This window comes from Mixophyes fleayi, chromosome 2 (assembly GCF_038048845.1).
Source record: "Mixophyes fleayi isolate aMixFle1 chromosome 2, aMixFle1.hap1, whole genome shotgun sequence".
NCBI lineage: Eukaryota > Metazoa > Chordata > Amphibia > Anura > Limnodynastidae > Mixophyes > Mixophyes fleayi.
The window spans coordinates 235030616-235048580 of record NC_134403.1 but is presented as its reverse complement, the minus strand read 5'-3'; the positions used below and the strand labels follow the sequence as shown (position 1 = coordinate 235048580).

At 40.8% G+C, this 17965-nt stretch overlaps 1 protein-coding gene across 15 annotated transcripts in view; it reads right to left on the bottom strand.

Annotated features, from left to right (window-relative positions):
* The window catches only part of KIF21B (kinesin family member 21B), a 463280-nt gene that overhangs the window by 341174 nt on the left and 104141 nt on the right, over window positions 1-17965 (bottom strand). For all 15 annotated transcript variants that reach the window (XR_012688103.1, XR_012688104.1, XM_075195637.1 and 12 more), the window contains one exon: window positions 15453-15648. Coding sequence is in view for 13 of the 15 variants with exons in the window: in XM_075195637.1 (XP_075051738.1) it covers window positions 15453-15648 (196 nt within the window). In the remaining 2 variants the exon portion in view is untranslated. The remainder of the gene's footprint in view (window positions 1-15452; window positions 15649-17965) is intronic.

The window sequence follows — 17965 nt, the reverse complement described above, 5'->3', positions numbered from 1 at the left end:
TTGCATCCTAGCGGTTCTTCCCAACTCATTAGTTGATTAGTTGCGATGCTTAAAGGAACAGGGAGTCGCTCACCTTTGCCATCTAACTGCCTTTCCAGCTCTGACAAATAATCTGTCTTATTGAGGATGCTTATACCACCCCTTTGACTGCTGGTTTCATTGCCAGTTCATTTTCATAACTGTCCCTTTGTTTATGTTGTGCCTCTTTATCAAAATCATTCACAATCTTATTATTTTATGGACTCATTTTTTATAAGAAAGGACTTGTCAATCAAAAAGGGAGATCCAATCACAGACATCTTCTTATTTAGGCCCCACCAATAAAACATGGAGAGGACCTATGCCTTTGTTTCTCACACCCAATAGATCCCTGAGGGAGCCCTGAACGGGAGAAAAATGTTGGATCTATTACCCATCATTAAGGAAACATCTATTCACTGTACCGCAGACCACTATCACATTGCGAGTGCCAGACTATCACTGTACGGAACCTTTATGCGCATGCGCAGAGGAACCAGGAAGTAACCAACACAGTAAAAGCTGTGATCGCACCACCGGCAACGCTGAGGACAGAGGCAAACTCCAGACGCACTATAGGTGTTGGAAGGAGCGTTGTAAGGACCAGACACCCGGGCACAAAACTTAACACAGACTGTTTTTCACAGCACGCCCTGTTTCCCAAACAACCGCTGGATATACATACCCCAATTTGGATTTTTAGGCACCTAATTGTGAGTCATTTAGAAATTGAGCTCTCTTCTGTGTGTGGCAATTACAAACAGCTGGAGTTGCCTGGATCATCTTTCTACACATACTTTGACTATATCCACGGTCTACTTATTGGAACTTTATTTGATTACTGCCATTAATCAATGGTTTATATCATGGTATGACTTTATAGCAGCTGTGACCTATTTTGTGTTTGTTTTCACCCATGCAGGTTTTTTATGCTGCTCCTGGAAGTTTACAATATTATACATATTACTTGTCTGTCATTTCCTACATTAAAATTGGTCTGGACATTATGAGTCATTAAGGGACGCATACTGAGCGCAGCGCACGTACGTGAACCGATGCACGTACCTGACGGTTTGCGAATGGCCGAAGTCAAAAAGACGCGTATTGTCACATATGCAGCTTAGTGACTTCGGGTGCAACTGTTCCTATCGCATGTGTTCATGCCCATGCACGTCAGCAAATACTACGATGTTCTGCTGTACTTGCAGAAGCAAACGCTACGCTTTTGAATGCCATAGTAACATCATCAGTGTATCTCTCAAGCGTTGATTCATGTTTTGCTGACTACCCTTGTTTGTTATATAGTGGTGGTTGTAGGGAACATTAAAATATGTGTTCCCCCATGTTATGCTACTTTGTTCACCTATACCACCAATGGTCTCTGTGAATCCCAAAGTGTCAGCATGCCTATTGCCCTGGCACCCATGAATAGGTAGTTGTTGTTTCTACAATTGGCAAACTTTGCCACTAAGCCATTAATGCGAGGTGTGACCCTATTATTTTGTGCTTGGCCTCTTCCTCCATTGCCTTTTAACCCACTGCTTTACTTAAATTACTAAAGATAATAATAATTTGTAAATCAAATCACACACACACCAGTTTTTCTAAAAAACTAAACAATTTTAATATACAAACAAAAACAATTTAAATAAGTTATATTAAATTTTAAAATGTTATTTAATAAGTTTTTTAGCTATTTAATTTTTTTTTTGTTTTTTTTTTTGCTTTTTGTTTATATTTTTTTTCATGTTTTTCCAGCTCATTCACCAGCCTCTGACTGTGTGGTCTGGTTGGACCCATCAACTTCTCGTCAGCTGCAAAAAACAAAATGCAAAAATTTAGTTAATGCACTCTTAATACATTTATGTGGTGAAATGCTAGGTCTAGTTTCCTGTACATATGGGTATGTATTTTTCATGCTTGGTAAAGTGCAGAAATGGGATGTTATCAAAAACCTTGCCCAATTTTTTTTTTTCTGCTGAACGCAGTAGAAATAAAAACTATATAGTAAAAAAGTGTGTGCTTGCCTATTTTTTTATTTTTTCCTTGCAAATGTGGGCAAACAGAGTTTCACCCTCTAGTCTGCAATTTTCCATACAGCCAGCTGCACACAAGACAAGAAGTGAGGGGGGAGCAGTTTCCCCGTTGGGGAACCTTAGGATGGCCTCTACTGTGAATGTGCAGGGAAAACTATTTCTCATGTCAACGTCTATCTCGTAAAAAACAAACAATGTTAAAACTCAACTATATGACAATTACCATGTACTTGCTTTTTTCCACCTGCACCAGTGGCTGTTGAGAGGGGAGTTCAGGCTAGCTCTGGAAAAGGACTGGGGACATAGAAAGGTGGTCATCCGCCACCACTAACTCCTCCTCCTATGGCTGTTCCCTTGCCACTGCCGCCTCCTCCTGGACCACCCCTGGCGCCTCCTGTGGGACCTCCTCCTGTTGTTCATTTTGGCAGTGTTGGCGGTAGGTGCGTTGGCGTTCTGTTGGAGAGCAGGATGTGTTATAGTTGTTTTAATTTTGTATTTTCTGAAACAAACACAAACCTGCAGCTAATGGTAGCTTTCAATGGTAAATACCAGTTATGTTCCATAAATGAAATGGTTAACGTTTGAAACTATGACAAATAGTGTCTATGGGACCAGAAATATTTTCACAAATGAAATGCATTAAAAGAAGCATAATAAGCGCAAGAAAGTATATAATAGTACATAATACTTGATGTATTATAATAATGATATGATAATTAGTGGGGAATGGACACAAAAGAGGCCTTTGCAAACATGTCTCCATGTTTTCTGTGTGCTGAACCATTTGCATATTATACTGTGTTTTGGGCATACTTACGAGCATATATTTCTGCCATTAATTCTGCGAGGAGGTCGGACGTCCTTCTTCGCAGATCGCTCCATCTGCGCTGCAATTGGAGGATGGAGCGACGACTGCCCAATTGCATGCGCAGATGCCTGCGTACGGCTCAATAGGCAGTGACTTTCTCGTCGCTGCTCACATACCGACCTGCGGGTTAAAAGCAACGGTCCAGTGCTGCTGTAAGGACCCGCAGTTCGGTGCGTGAGAAATTAGCTCATGTTCTCTTAAAAATGAGACACTTTAAATCCTGCCTAGCTATTGGTTCTCAGTGCATGTCGGTGCATCTGCAAGTCATGCGCGGTACCATTAGTAAGATGGCTGACTCACTTGTCAATTAAATGGACTTTACCGCAAGTGGGTGGGCCTAGTGTGCTGGTGCCTACGCAAGAGAACGCACTGGTATCCACTATAAAACTCACATTGCATTCGATAGTCGTCCCTGAAAATTTATGCATGGCTGACAAGTTCTTGCTGTTAGGAATAGGATTTGACCTGTTGATTTTGAGGTAAGTAAGATGACCCTAGGTGTGCAACCTTACATAGCATGTAAGGAGATGGAATAATTGCTCTTTCTTTTTTGTTCTATAGCTTTCCATTGACATTGCTGGTTAACAGTCTGATTAACAGTTCATTTACATCAAAGGATCACTCTCCATTTTGTGGTAAGTAAGATTGCTCTAGGTGTGCGCCTTTTTGGTATAGTGATGGACTAAACTTATTTTATTTGAATTTGTAGAGATGTCTGAACAAGAGGCAAGTCAGCTTTTTGGATTATCCTCCGTTGCAGAAAAAAACAAACACCAGCCCAATTTCACTAATGCCGAAATTGACATTTTGGTGGAATTGGCTGTTGATAGGCTCCACTCTACTCTGCGTCAGCCAGGGACGCCATCAGGGGGGTATGGTGGTACTGTTGTACCGGGCCCGGGCTCACCAGGGGGCCCGTTGCAACAGCTCAGCAAAGACTTACCTGGGTCCCGCCGCTGGTCTCCGCTATTCTGTCTTCAGCCTGGCTGTCACCGTGACAGCCAGGCACCAGGATCCGATCGCAGGGGTGGAGGATTCATTCCCCCTGCGATCATGTGATCTGTCACAGCCAGGCTGAAGCCAGAATAGCGGAGACCAGCAGCGGGACCCAGGTAAGTATGTGTTGCTCATGGGGGGGGGCCTGCTCATGGGGGGGGGGGGGGCAGGGTAGCACGGTGGCCCGTACTGGGCCCGATTTTTTCTGTAGGCGGCCCTGGCGTCAGCTCTCGGCAGGATCCAAATCCAGAATATGGGAAGAAATAACAAATGAGGTCAATGCTGTGGCTCCAATAAGATGCAAGGTGAATGAGGCCCAAAAAAGGTAAATATGGAATCGTAAAACAATTAGCTCTTGTACTTATATAAAATTTGTCAAGGTTTTGGGGATAATTTCATCCTTCTAATGTGCCTATTTTGGACACAGGTGGCAAGACATTAAGCGTCACCTTAAGGACAAACTCACAGAGCACAGGATGCATGCACAAAAGGACGGGCGGTGTCCCCCCTGGCCCAACTAGACCTAACTCCATTGGAGACCATTGGCCTGTTTTGATGCGGAGATGGTGCAAGGTGTGACACCGGACGTAGCCAACCCGTCATGGATCCTATCACAGCTCCATATATATATATATATATATATATATTATTGTAAAAAAAATAATTGCCCCTTAAGTAGTAATTCCTAAATTCAAACATATTTGCAGTTAGATATAGTGATAAGTAAAGAAGTTACATTTTAACCACCACATATGGAAAAGTAAAAAATTGTATTGCCAATGTATCGTTACACAATGGCACATAACACGTTATTAACTTTTGTTTTTCAATTTGCCATTCATTGTAGGTGCCAATACAGCTGGAGACAATTCTGAGGATGAGATGGTGGAAGAGGCATGTGATGTGGAAGAGCATCAGATGACTGAGGAAGCAGAAGCCAGTGAACGGGAATCACTTCACACCTGCTATCACAGTATTCTGGAGACTAATACCACTATTCAGTCCAACACCACAGATATTTCCACAACCCTCACCCATATGGAGAACACTTTACACAGTAGCCTCGCCCGTATAGAGAACACTTTGGACCTAAAACTAACCTCTATCAACAATACCCTTACACGTCTCATTGACCTTATTTCTATCTATATCACCAACAATCCTGCAGCACACATTTCCCAGTAATCTTCTACTTCTTTCTCTCCATCTCTCAGTCCCATCTATCAACCATACTGTTCCCCACCTGACTATCGTTCCACAAGGAGACCCTATCACGCACACCCGTGTTCACATACTGAACCACTCCCCTCTCTAGGTCCCATTGTTTCTAGCGCAAGACCCCAAATGCAAAACCATCCTTACCAAAGAAACCAATATTTTGAGAATGAACCATATACCCATTACAATCAGTCAAACAACTCTCATTTACCTCCACCTGACACTCCTGCCATCTCTGCCACCCGTGCACCCCGTTCCACACAATCGACGGCTGTTGCACACCCACACTCTGCTGCTCCACTGGCCTCTGCTTCCACCCCCCGATTGCTTTCTACATCACGGGTTACCCGAAGCCAGACTCATCCAAGAACAACAGCAACTATTGTTCCATCAAAGAGGCCACGCAAATCAAAGTAAAGTTTGTTTTTTTTTTCCTTACATTGTAAATAAAATATATAATGATATACTCTTAGTTATGTATGTTTTCTTTAGTTAAAAACAAACAAAGTAGGTGTCCAGGACATATTCTTTAAAGGAGACAGCATCAACCGATTTTGAAATTTTCTAAGAAACGCTATATTTGAGAGAGAAGGATGTTACAAAAAATACATTACCTCATCATTTTGGAAATGTCACTCCTGTTTGCACAGGAAACATTTACAATATACTTACACCGACAAGTGGGTTGGCCAAACTTATAATGGGGCTGAAAAAAAGAGAAAAAAATATTTACAAATTAAACAGAGAATACAATTTGCCATTGTGCCACATGACTAGGCATTAAACAAAGCAAGAAAAAACAAAAAACAAATGAACACATACATTCTCTGTGATTGACGCCATTTTGGAGGGCGCGGGACGAGGCCAATCGCGTCATTTTGGACCCGCCCTCCGCAACGTAAATTAAGTTTTCGCGGGGGGCGGGACCAAAATGACACGTTTGGCCTCGTCCCACCCCCTCCCGCCCTCCAGTCACGCCCCCTCTCCCGGAAACTTGTTTCCGAGAGTTGGCAAGTATGATATATGCACCTGGGAATTTAAAATTCTATTGTTTCTTATCACCTTAACCAGTCTATCCCTCATTTCTCACAAAATGTGGAGCTTAACAACATGTACTTTTTATAGCCCTGTTAATGTTCCCCAGCTCACTAGTGTACAAATGCAGTGTCTAATTAAATGTGGATAAAGGGACATTGTAACCATGCCTATATAGGAGACATTTTCACCTTTTTCAAAATATACATTTTTAAATTGTAAAAATGTATATTGTTTATTGCATATTGTTGATATTGCGGTGATGCTGTTATACATTGTTCTTAAATTGAAGCCAGGTAGGTTATGGGTAAAGATCTGGTGGGGTCCAGTTCTGGGATGAGAACTGTATTCATTCTCCCCCTCCTTTCTCTACAAGAAGTCTTGATCAGCTGGCTGAAAAAGCTATTACTATACACCCTGGACTTTTGGTGGTGTAATTCCCGTGTCGGCCCTGGTTAGCCTGCAGTATGAATTGTGAGACCCAGGTTTTTCAACCCGGGTCTCGCATAAAGCAGCTGATTGGGTGTCTGGGACTCTGGCCCTGAGAAAAACTCTCCTCCTGTGCATATACAGATGCCGATTATTCTCCCTCTGTGCCAGAAATTGTTCCTTTCTACTCCTGAAATGACACTGTGCAGCTGCACCAAGCTTTGCTGTATAAAACCGTAAATAAACACAATAAAACAGGAACTCAATAGTGACTCGTCGATCATGATTAAAGCAATGCTGTGAACAGTCACCTCCCACATTGACCTCATCTTTGTGTGCAAAAAAACTATTCCCTTTTAAATGACCTCAGTATTTTTTCAGCCAATGAAAGCTCCTCTTGTGATGACTCACACTTACTATCAGGGCAGACCCATGTTCAGTATGAATGGGGTCGACCCGGGAAATTCCTGGATCCAAGGTGCAGTGTGAACGGGGTCTTTGAGCTGCGATGCTCTGTGCTTCGGCAAAAACTCGGCTTGAAAAACCCGGGAAATTACAGGGGCGGCAGTATGAAAGCGGTATTAGTTGCAGGCGCAATGTGAACTTTTAATCAGTCTGCATTTATACCTGCCCTGTATTGGTTGCAAAAGATACAGGTAAAACCAAGTGTACTTATGACAAACACAGGACTTGTATCGCCTGCAACTCCCTCAGAACACCGTTACTGTACACGGTCTATGTTACTCTTGAGGAATGTGATTTTGCTGAGCTGACGCCATCTTGTTGCCTTATAGCCATTTAATTCTCTTATAGCTCAAAGACAGCTAGTTTGTAGGAGTTCTTCATTGTTTGCAAGTAACTATGCCCATGACCTTGGATATAGCAGGCAGGAGACAATCCAACCCCCCTGGGGAGATCTCCTGTGTGAAAATGTGAGAATGTAGCAAGATCTGTGTAAAGGAAGCATGAGTGGTTAAAACCTTTTGGGGTGTAGTTTTCTGAAATACGTGATTTTGTGTAACCAGAGTGCTATATAGATATGAACTTGTATTAAAGTAATTCTATCGTTTTCAAATAAGCATTGCCCAAGCGATTGTATTGTGTTTCTAACGCACAAAGTGATTTATTTTAGCAGATGTAAAAAGTTAACAATTCAATACATGATTGTAATATAATACAGTATAGTACAGCCAATACCAAAAGATAAATACTTACCGCTGCAATCGCTGCGCTACCACGGCACCAGTGCACAGTAGTTCAATCTTGAATACTGTGGTCAGAGCATGACTGAATACTGGGAGCGCAGCTATGATCATATATACACATTCAGTGTCACAGAGAACAATGCAAATGACGTGGCTTGTTCCTATAGGTCCAGACATCGGGTGGGTCCAGGGTAAACAGGTCATAGGCTAGTTCAGACTAAGGAATCCAAAGGTGGGGGTCATCTCTCCAGGGGATGTGCTCCAGTTACAATTATTCCATTAGCATTTCCCAATCTGATATCAATCTGGCTATTTATTCCCTAACATCAATAACTAGAGTATGCAATATGCGATCTCTTCGGCGATGGAACCGGACAGCTGCTGATGAATAGGGGTTTAATATGATACTAGACATGACACCTTTCCTATAACCTGAACCTTAAATATCACTGAAGTGCACATATAATCATAATATATAAACTAATAATAAACCCAATACTATCTGCTCATAAATCACTGTGTAACGGAACCAATATGAATATGAATTATATAAATAACTAAATGTTGAAGTGCGAGTGTGTACGTGCGTATTTTACCGTGCGATCGCACCACGCGCTGTGTTAGGTGGCTTACGGATCTGTGTTACGTGGCGTACGAATCGCAATCGCACGGCAAAACAATATTAACCAATATACTTTCGTTCATCCAATTATACGACTTTGACACTTGTAACCAATAAATCAGAGCTAATTGCACACGCAGAACTTGCATTGTCTTTTATTCTCTACGGCTGATGAGCTCATAAACTGATAAACTGACACTTACAGGTGAGCAATCGAATTTAGATTCGACAATCTGCCCATTCCGTACCCCATTCAGCCTCTAAAGTCATAGGGATTAGTAAGTGTCATTTGTACTGAGATATTATTTGCATGCAATTGCGTTCATTTGCATTATGTCCATTTCTGGGCATTTCATGCAAGATATGCTAAGCAGAGGAACATACATAATAAGGTCCTCAGTGTCTCAGCAATTAGACATTTACCATAGTCCTGTGAAAGGATTTCTAGGGTCCTCAGCGATAATGGTAATATATCAATATTACAATATTATTCACATATCAATGTGAAGGAGTTAAAAATGTTGGTATTTGCCTTAAAAATACATTCAGTGTAATCACCAGCTCCAGCCTTGAACTATCTCAAAGACCCCGGATGGAGGCCTAGGACATGGGATAACGAATGATGGCATTGGGAGTACTGGCACCAGCGAAAGTTGATAAGAAGAACCCATAAAAGTGACATGAAGAGAACTAACTAGCTTTGTCAGAAGATTTATATTTACTCCCTTTTTCATGTATAAATGTAGCCCACTAATAAATGAGCACAGCTCAGTTCTAACTTGACATTGGCATGTCTGCGTCTTGATTACTGATCTCCTGGTTAACCAGCATCTTATCGCACTGATATCTGAAGGGACTTGATAAAGGAGAGGTAAAATTACCCTAACATTACGTGGTGGCTCAAATAGCCGGGATCTCGGACAACCTATACAGATGACAAAAAACGCTTGCAGCATCAGCTAGAATCACGGACAGCTCAAATCCGTACGGTGAGTAAATTCAGCTGTGATTTTTCCACTGATTTACTCTCTGTCCAGTATTCTTGTTGTCTAAAAGCTGTTCATCTGTATATGGTAAGAGAGATTTCCTGAACCCAGATATCTGTTTGATAGCATAAAAAGCGCTACCTATATGGTTGAATTTAATACACGTCAAAAGTACTCACGATTGCATTTAATAATTCATTTGGTTATTGCTCAGACTGTTCATGCGCTGTTATACTTAGAAAGCATTCTGCTGAAACTCTTCCTACACTGGAAGCTGTAATTGCTAGAACTGTTTTTGGATGTGTTATGGATGCAAAGCAATATTATTGTACGATAAATGTGCATTTAAATAAGGATATATATTGCAGCAAAATATGGGGTGTTTTTGGTCTCAAGAGTTACTATATTGGCAAGCTAATCACATACCCCTTGAAGGGAAGCCTATCTGTCTGTACAGTATAAAGTAATTACCACCTGGAATACGTAGTGAAATTGTAAAAGGATATCCTGCTGATTATGAAATAAGAAAGCATAAATGGTTACAGCTGCAACAGAAATTTGCATGATGGTTCTAATTGTGTGTGTTCTGATTATATTTCTTTGTATAGTATGCAAATATTTTTCAGCAGGAATAGAAGGAATTAAGAGGTTTCTGAACAGTGGTATTGAGGTATAATTCTCTGTAAAATATAGATAACTGCTATAAGAGTGCATGCGGTAAAGCAACCCAACAGTACAGTATATTCAGAAATTTATCAATTCTGAATACGTGGGTGCACAAGTTAGCAGGGTTGTTGGGTTTATAAAACCCACAAAGGTACTAGAATACAGTGAAGGAAAGAAATCTCTAAAAAAAAAACAAAAAAAACAAACAAATATTTAAAAAAAATATTTGACAGAGCAGGTTTTCCCACTAGAGGGCACACCAGATCCAGAAAAGTACATACACCTTAGAAAGAGTAAAAAAAAGTGAAGATACAAGTAAACAAAGACTGTACTCCTGTCCCCATAGAGTTTCTCACTTCAAACACTTGTCCTGTAAATCTACTGGGTGCCGACATATTACAGTTAATGAGACCAGTCAACTTCCATACAACATATCTAATCAGATAGAAGCAGCAGTACAGGTGTTTTTGACACAACCAAGTGAAAACACATCTCAAGATGATGCACCATTACCACAATGGCTGAAGGATGTACCTGAGAAAATATGATCAAAGGGAAAAACGGATGTGGGACTATTAAAAGTTGCCCCGGCACTACTTATACTAAAACCTAACACACTACTAATACGTGTTAAACAATAACCTTTGACTTTGTTACAGAATAAAGCAATCACAAAACAATTACAAGAATACCAAGGTAAAGGTATAGTAAAGAAATGTCGATCACCTTTTAACACACCTTTATTCCCAGTCAAGGAAAGAGAACAGGAAGAGGGAGGAGCTCCTGAATTCAGGTTAATTTACGATCTCAGAGAAATAAATAAACAACTGGTTGTGAACACACCTATTGTCGAAAAAACCCACATACCTTGCTGAACCAAATTCCTGTTACATCAATGTGGTTTACAGTTATAGATCTAGCAAATGCTTTCTTTTCTGTACCAATAACTAACGATTCACAGAAAATGCTGGCTTTAACGTATGAAGGAACACAATACTGCTGGACCAGATTGCCCCAGGGAGGGGCCACCAGCCCTTCAGAATTCTCTGAAGCAATGTCAACTGTCTTACAAGGTTGGTTACCACAATATCCTGAAACTACCCGACTATTGCAGTATGTTGATGACTTGTTGATAGCTGCTGATAGTGAACAACAGAACGGTGTGAAGAAGAAACTGTTTCTCTACTAACCTTTTTGGCCCAGCAGGACTGCAGAGAGTGTCCAAATCCAAGCTCCAAGCAGCACAGAAGAAGGTAATTTTCTTAGGACACTGCATTTCACTTGGCACTAAACATCTGACGCCACAAAGAGTACAAGCGATACAACAGGTAAATACACCTCAAACTGTAAAACAAACAAGGGCCTTCTTGGGCCTAATTGGCTACTGTAGAGACTGGATTCCATTAGCCTCAATATACACTCAGACACTATATAACAGTACAAAAAAGGAGGGCCCGTACCCAGCCACACAAGAAATTAAAAATGCAATACAATATCTTAAACAGGCCACCATGAATTCTCCAGCCCTGGGACTGCCAAACTATGACAAATCATTTAATCTTTTTTGACATGAACATCAGGGACATGCAGCAGGGGTCCTTACACAAGAACATGGACACAAGCAAAGACCTCTGGCGTACTATTCAGCAAATTTAGATCTTATAATTAAAGGCGCACCAACATGCATAAGGGCAGTTGCTGCAATCCTCAAAGACAAAAGCACATATATTGTCCTTGATCACTCATTAACAATCCAAGTGCCACATTCTGTGGTAGAGATATTACAACAAGCAAAAACAAAACACCTTTCAGCAGCCAGACTCACTAAGTACGAGGTAGCATTGTTAAGTGCTTCACATGTCACAATCAAACGGTGCACATTATTAAATCCAGTAACATTGTTACCCCTAATGTATGAATCTCAAGATTCAAAAGGAGGGGATAATAGTGAAGAACAAGAGCCGTCAGAAGAAAGACATTGTGATAGTGAATGTGATGATCCATTTTGGGTGAAAATATTAACCACAATTTTTCTTTTTCACATGATTGCCTCACTCTTATGGATATGGAAGCACAGACTCTTCCAAATGTTACTGACTCTCCCTTGTCTAATGCTGTGTATGAACTTTTTGTAGATGGATCCAGGTATTATGATAATGGATTACCATTTACAGGATACGTGGTGACTACAGAAAATGAAGTAGTTAACTCAGGACCACTATCATCGATACTGTCAGCACAAGCTGCTGAACTGATAGCACTCACCAAGGCATTGGAATATGCAGAAGTAACCACTGCCAATATCTACACGGATTCCGGGTATGCTTGGGGAGAGACGCAGGACTTTGGTCCAATATGGACGAGCAGAGATTTCAAGACCTCTAGTGGTAAGGACATACAGCATGCCAGTCTAATAAGAAACTTGTTTAGAGCATTGCAATTGCCACACAGGGTTGCCGTAATTAAAATACAAGCACATACAAGGAATGAGACTTTTGAAATAAAAGGGAACACATTTGCAGATGCAGAAGCAAAAAAGGCAGCTAAGAGAAAGCCTGAAAGAGAAGTATACACAGTACAGAAAGAAATGCCTGACTACACTGATCTAAAAAAGTTTCAACAACTAACAGGACCATTGGAGAAAGAAAGATGGAAACAATTAGGAGCACAAGAAGATGGCGGAAACTGAATGATAAACTTTGTCTTCCACAGATTTTGTTCCCTCCCATGTTACAGATAGCTCATGGACAGCCACACCTGGGGAAGGAACAGATGACTAGCGTGGTACATCAGCATTGGATAGCTCCAGGATTCAATAAAGCTGCTACAGACTATGTTCAGGCCTGCTGGATTTGTGGAACTTCAAATCCAGGAAAATAGGGTAAAAACGTCACAAGGTACAATTCCAAAAGCCTTTTATCCTTTTCAAAGATTACAGATAGACTATATACAACTGCCTAAAACTGGAATATATGAATATGTTCTAGTCTGTACAGATCTTTTCAGTGAATGGCCGGAGACTTAGCCAGTAGCCAAGGCAACAGCAAAAGCAACTGCGAAAAAACTGATTGGTGAGATTGTGTGCAGGTATGATGGTATAAGTGCCTGCCATTTCATCCCCCTCTTACCAATTTATCTGATGTCTATGGGGGTATTAACAAATGACCTGTTGGAGGCCATAGAGTGCTTGGCCACCCAAAACACATAGGAGTGCCCCATTACCCAAATTCAAATCCGTTTAGAGGACATGCCTAGGACAAAAACACATCAAATATAACTGGTTTACTAATGGTAATTGAATCAGATAGAGGTACACACATCACAGGGGAAGTAATGCAACACATAATGACAGATCTAGGCATACACCAAGCTTTTCATGTGCCATACAGACCACAGGCTAGTGGGCGAGTAGAAAGGTTAAATTTGACATTGAAACTGAAGATTCAGAAAATCATAGCTGAAATAAAAAAAACATGGTCAGAATGCCTGCCCATAGCCTTGTTCAGTGTAAAAACTGTGTCAAATAGGAATAGCAAGCTGTCTCCTTATGAAATACTTTTTGGAACACTACCAAAGACAGGGTGTTATTACCGACAGCAATTACAACATAAACAGGGAGATTTGACTAGCTATATGAAAAATCTAACTGACCATTTGAACTCTTTGTATGTTCATTTTCTTCACTTCCAGAGCCTGATTCAGACCTACAGCCGCATAAGCTGAAACCTGGCGATTGGGTGTACTTAAAGAAACACGTGAGAAGAACTTTTGAACCAAGATTCGAAGGTCCGCATCAGGTATTGTTGACCACGCCCACATCAGTGAAACTCCAAAACCGAGACTCCTGGGTGCACGCATCACACTGCAAGAAGACGCTAGTCACACTGGACACATAACCTAGATCTCTGTGATAACACAGACATGAGACCTGTTTGCCCACAACAAACTGCAATATTTGAACCATGTATGCTGCAGCATAACACTAGTGTTTGTGTATGGGCATTACACCCAAAGGAATATGAGACACTAATAAAGGTAACCCCTCAAATGGTCTGCATAATCCCATATGATGAAAAATTACTAACCTATGGGCTGACCTACCTATTTTCCGGGTGTCCGATGAATATAACACATTTACAATGGGAAGGGAAAGTGTTGATATTTTATAAGGACCGAATGTCACAGATAGACAAAATGTTCAAGTGTAATAACCTAAGTTTGCCTCAGTTAACCTTAAATATAGAGGAAATAGTAAAAATTATAAATGAAACAAGAATGCTGAGTGAACATTTAAAGCAGGTAAATTATACTAACAATCACGCAAAAATGGTAACGGTTATAGAAGCTAATGAATTAAAAGCTTTAGCCACCAAACTAAAGGATGATTTAGAGAAACATTGATGGGATGTATTTACCGGATCATCTCCATCTATGACTGGTATACTTTACTTACTAGTACACCCACTACTCATTATCACTGTCGTATTGATCATGTTGATAGGATGGAACTGGTATATGTCATGTACGTTCAGAAAAGATATACAGAGATTACAGCAGAGGCATGAAGAAAATATACTTTTTGAATAATCAGGGGCAGAAATGATGATATCTGTACTCGGTCCCGGGTGAATGGTGAGAGACCCTTGCTGTCTCATAAGAGACTGTACAAAAAGTAGTCTGGGCTACGTTAGGTGTCACCATTTCAGGTCTTAACATTTTTAACCTTATATATATTATGAACAGGAGGGAGGTTGTGAAAGGATTTCTAGGGTCCTCAGCGATAATGGTAATAATGATATGTGAAGGAGTTAAAAATCTTGGTTTTTGCCTTAAAAATACATTCAGCGTAATCACCAGCTCCAGCCTTGAATTATCTCAAAGACCCCGAATTGAGGCCTAGGACATGGGATAACGAATGATGGCATTGGAAGTACCGACGCCAGCGAAAGTTGATAAAAAGAATCAATAAAAGTGACATGAAGAGAACTAACTAGCTTTGTCAGAATATTGATATTTACTCAGGAAAATATCAATCATGTGTTTCTATCCTATAACCAGATCAAACGGTTTTTCATGTATAAATGTAGCCCACTAATAAATGAGCACAGCTCAGTTCTATCTTGACATTGGCATGTCTGTGTCTTGATTACTGATCTCCTGGTTAACCAGCATCTTATCTCACTGATAAATTACAGTCCTCATTGCTTTCTCAGCTGGTGCCAGCTCAGAAAGAAAAAGGTAAAAAAGTGAATTACAAAGTTTTAGAATATCTAAAAATGTGATGGTATCTGGAAAGATTTCTGTAAATATTTGTAAACAATTTGCAGAGGTACTGACATGCTGTTATAACACATAACAAAATTAGCCACTTACAGTCTTGTACTCCTGCAGTTCTAATCGTAGTCGTGCCAATTCTGCCCTCAATGCCTGTACTTGTTGACCACTCTGTTCCTGATTAGATGTCACACGGTTCTTGATGTTACGGGCTCGGTTGGCATATTTCAAGGTATTCAGTGTTTCCATGAAATCACGATCCGACGGCGAGACACAGGCTATCATCATGGTCTGACTGAATGAATTAACAAAAGTGGAAAAGTTAAGTAGAAAAGAAATTGGATGTATGAACCTTGCTTAAAATAGAGACACTACAATATTCCTGTATCAGGAATTCCTGTATAGCTTGATTGGAGCCTCACATCGCTAAGCTGTATTCTTTAGATTGGCTTTAGATTAGTTCTGTGCCCTGCCCCACATAATCACAAAGGAGAAAAAGAATGGGTCCGCACTCCCTTTCTGGTACATGTACGTAGGAATTGCCGCCTGTCTATGGGATGGAGAGCAAAAGGGAAGTTCCAACCCTTAAAATAGTAGTAATAGATAATGAATAAATAAGCCTCTAGGCGCAAGATAACAATGAGTGTGAACAAAATATATAGGTATAGGTAAGCGAAATGTATTGCTCATATATAATGAGTGGTGCTTCAAAAGGAAAGTGCCTTAACATCAAAACCTTACTGTCACGGTCGTCTGAATTTCTTGATCCGATTCGGGACCCTTGGGACTAGCTGGAGCAGGAGTGAAACAGAACTTAGCAGCCTGGATGAACTTCTTGCTCATGTTCGTGCTGATTGTAGAATATAGCAGGGGAATTAGCAGTCTGGAAATGTAGCAGGAACACTGCACTTGTAATGCAGTCAGGAACACTGCACTTGTAATGCAGTCAGGAACACTGCACTTGTAATGCAGTCAGGAACACTGCACTTGTAATGCAGTCAGGAACACTGCACTTAGGAGTGCAGACAGGATTACTGCACTTGTAATGCAGTCAGGAACACTGGAGCCAAGAACTATCCTCTGGAGAGAAGTGTGTTGTTCTGGCAATGAACAGATCACAGCAGCAGGTTTAAATAGGATGTCCCAAACAACTATTGGCTGATTAGTTCATGTGATCACAGCTTCTGAATCTGGTTGGTTAGGACTGATCACCTGACTGCATCCAAGATGGCCGCGCCCATGCAGCAGGACAGACAGTATGTGTTTGTTTACAAATGAAGGTGTGGAGAACGGGAATGCTGCAGGTGACCAGAAGGGACCCAGGTAGCCGTGATATGACAGCGGCGGATGAGGTAAGTGCGGCTAAGATCCCGATTTGTGACACTTACTAAGATGTAAGTATGGCGAGGTAATAGTATAAACTACATATAAAGGTGCTGACAAAACTTCAAAGTAGGCAATATTTATTGCTCATAAACAATGGTTAGTGCTTCAAAAAGTTTGGCATCAATAACACTTCTCAGTTATAGATATTGCAAGCATGTATATTATATAAATTGCAAATGATAATACAAAGTCTCGATGAGATTGTCAAAGACCTTCTCAGGTGTAAATATGGCAGGTATGCAGAATAAGAGGATAAATTGCAAACAAAATGCCAAAACTTAAAGAAATTGTCACAGACCTCTGGTAACGGTGAATGTGAATAATGTCCGACTGATGCAGTGCACCAGATATATATGCACCAAATACCATGGCACCAGATAGAGAAAAATATCCAAATTTTGCTAGATGATTCTAGTCCATAGATACTTGGTCTCTGGGTGTATAGGTATAGGTGAAATCACAGTGACTGCTGAAACCATAGGTCCCACATGTATATGGACATGATATATTTACAGTGATAACTCACTTTTGGACTAGATTCTGGTGGAGCTGGTAAGCTCAATCCGGAAAGGGAGTGCCGTAGGTCAAACAAGCAGGACTTACCCTAAACGGGGGAGAATGATAGCTCTCTCCGAAGTCCCTACTGTGTCCAGCAGCGTAGTGGTGAACTGCCGTGTAGGTCATCAAGGAAACGGATAGGTCGCGGCCGCGACTATATCCAAGCTGCGCATGCGGCTGTAAATGAGAAACTCCTTCGTAATGTTCAATAGACAGAGCTTACAATGTTAAACAAGATAACTGGGTCTGTGACAATAATAGAGAGTTTATAAAGGCGCCCTTTTCAATACTCCTCTGATATTGGTGGATAAGCCCAAGCTTTGTATTGGTTCCAGCTGTAGTAAACAGTCCCAAACAGCCAATAATGCTGTTGATCTTCATATTTTGAGGTGAAGCTTGTAGGGCCCTATCCATACAAACAATGGATAATTGACAGTCTAAATGGCCAATCAGGCTGGACCAATAAATAACCCATAAAATGCAAAAAAGACAGGCAGGTCATATCACACAAGGATTTGGTGTAAATATATAGTGACGGCATGGTTTTGCTGCATGGAAATGATAAGTGGGTATAATGATGAAAAGTAAATAAAATAAATAAACGGAGGGATATGTAATATGTGCTAATAGAGAGTGAATAACCGTATGGATTGAGGTAGTAGGTTAAA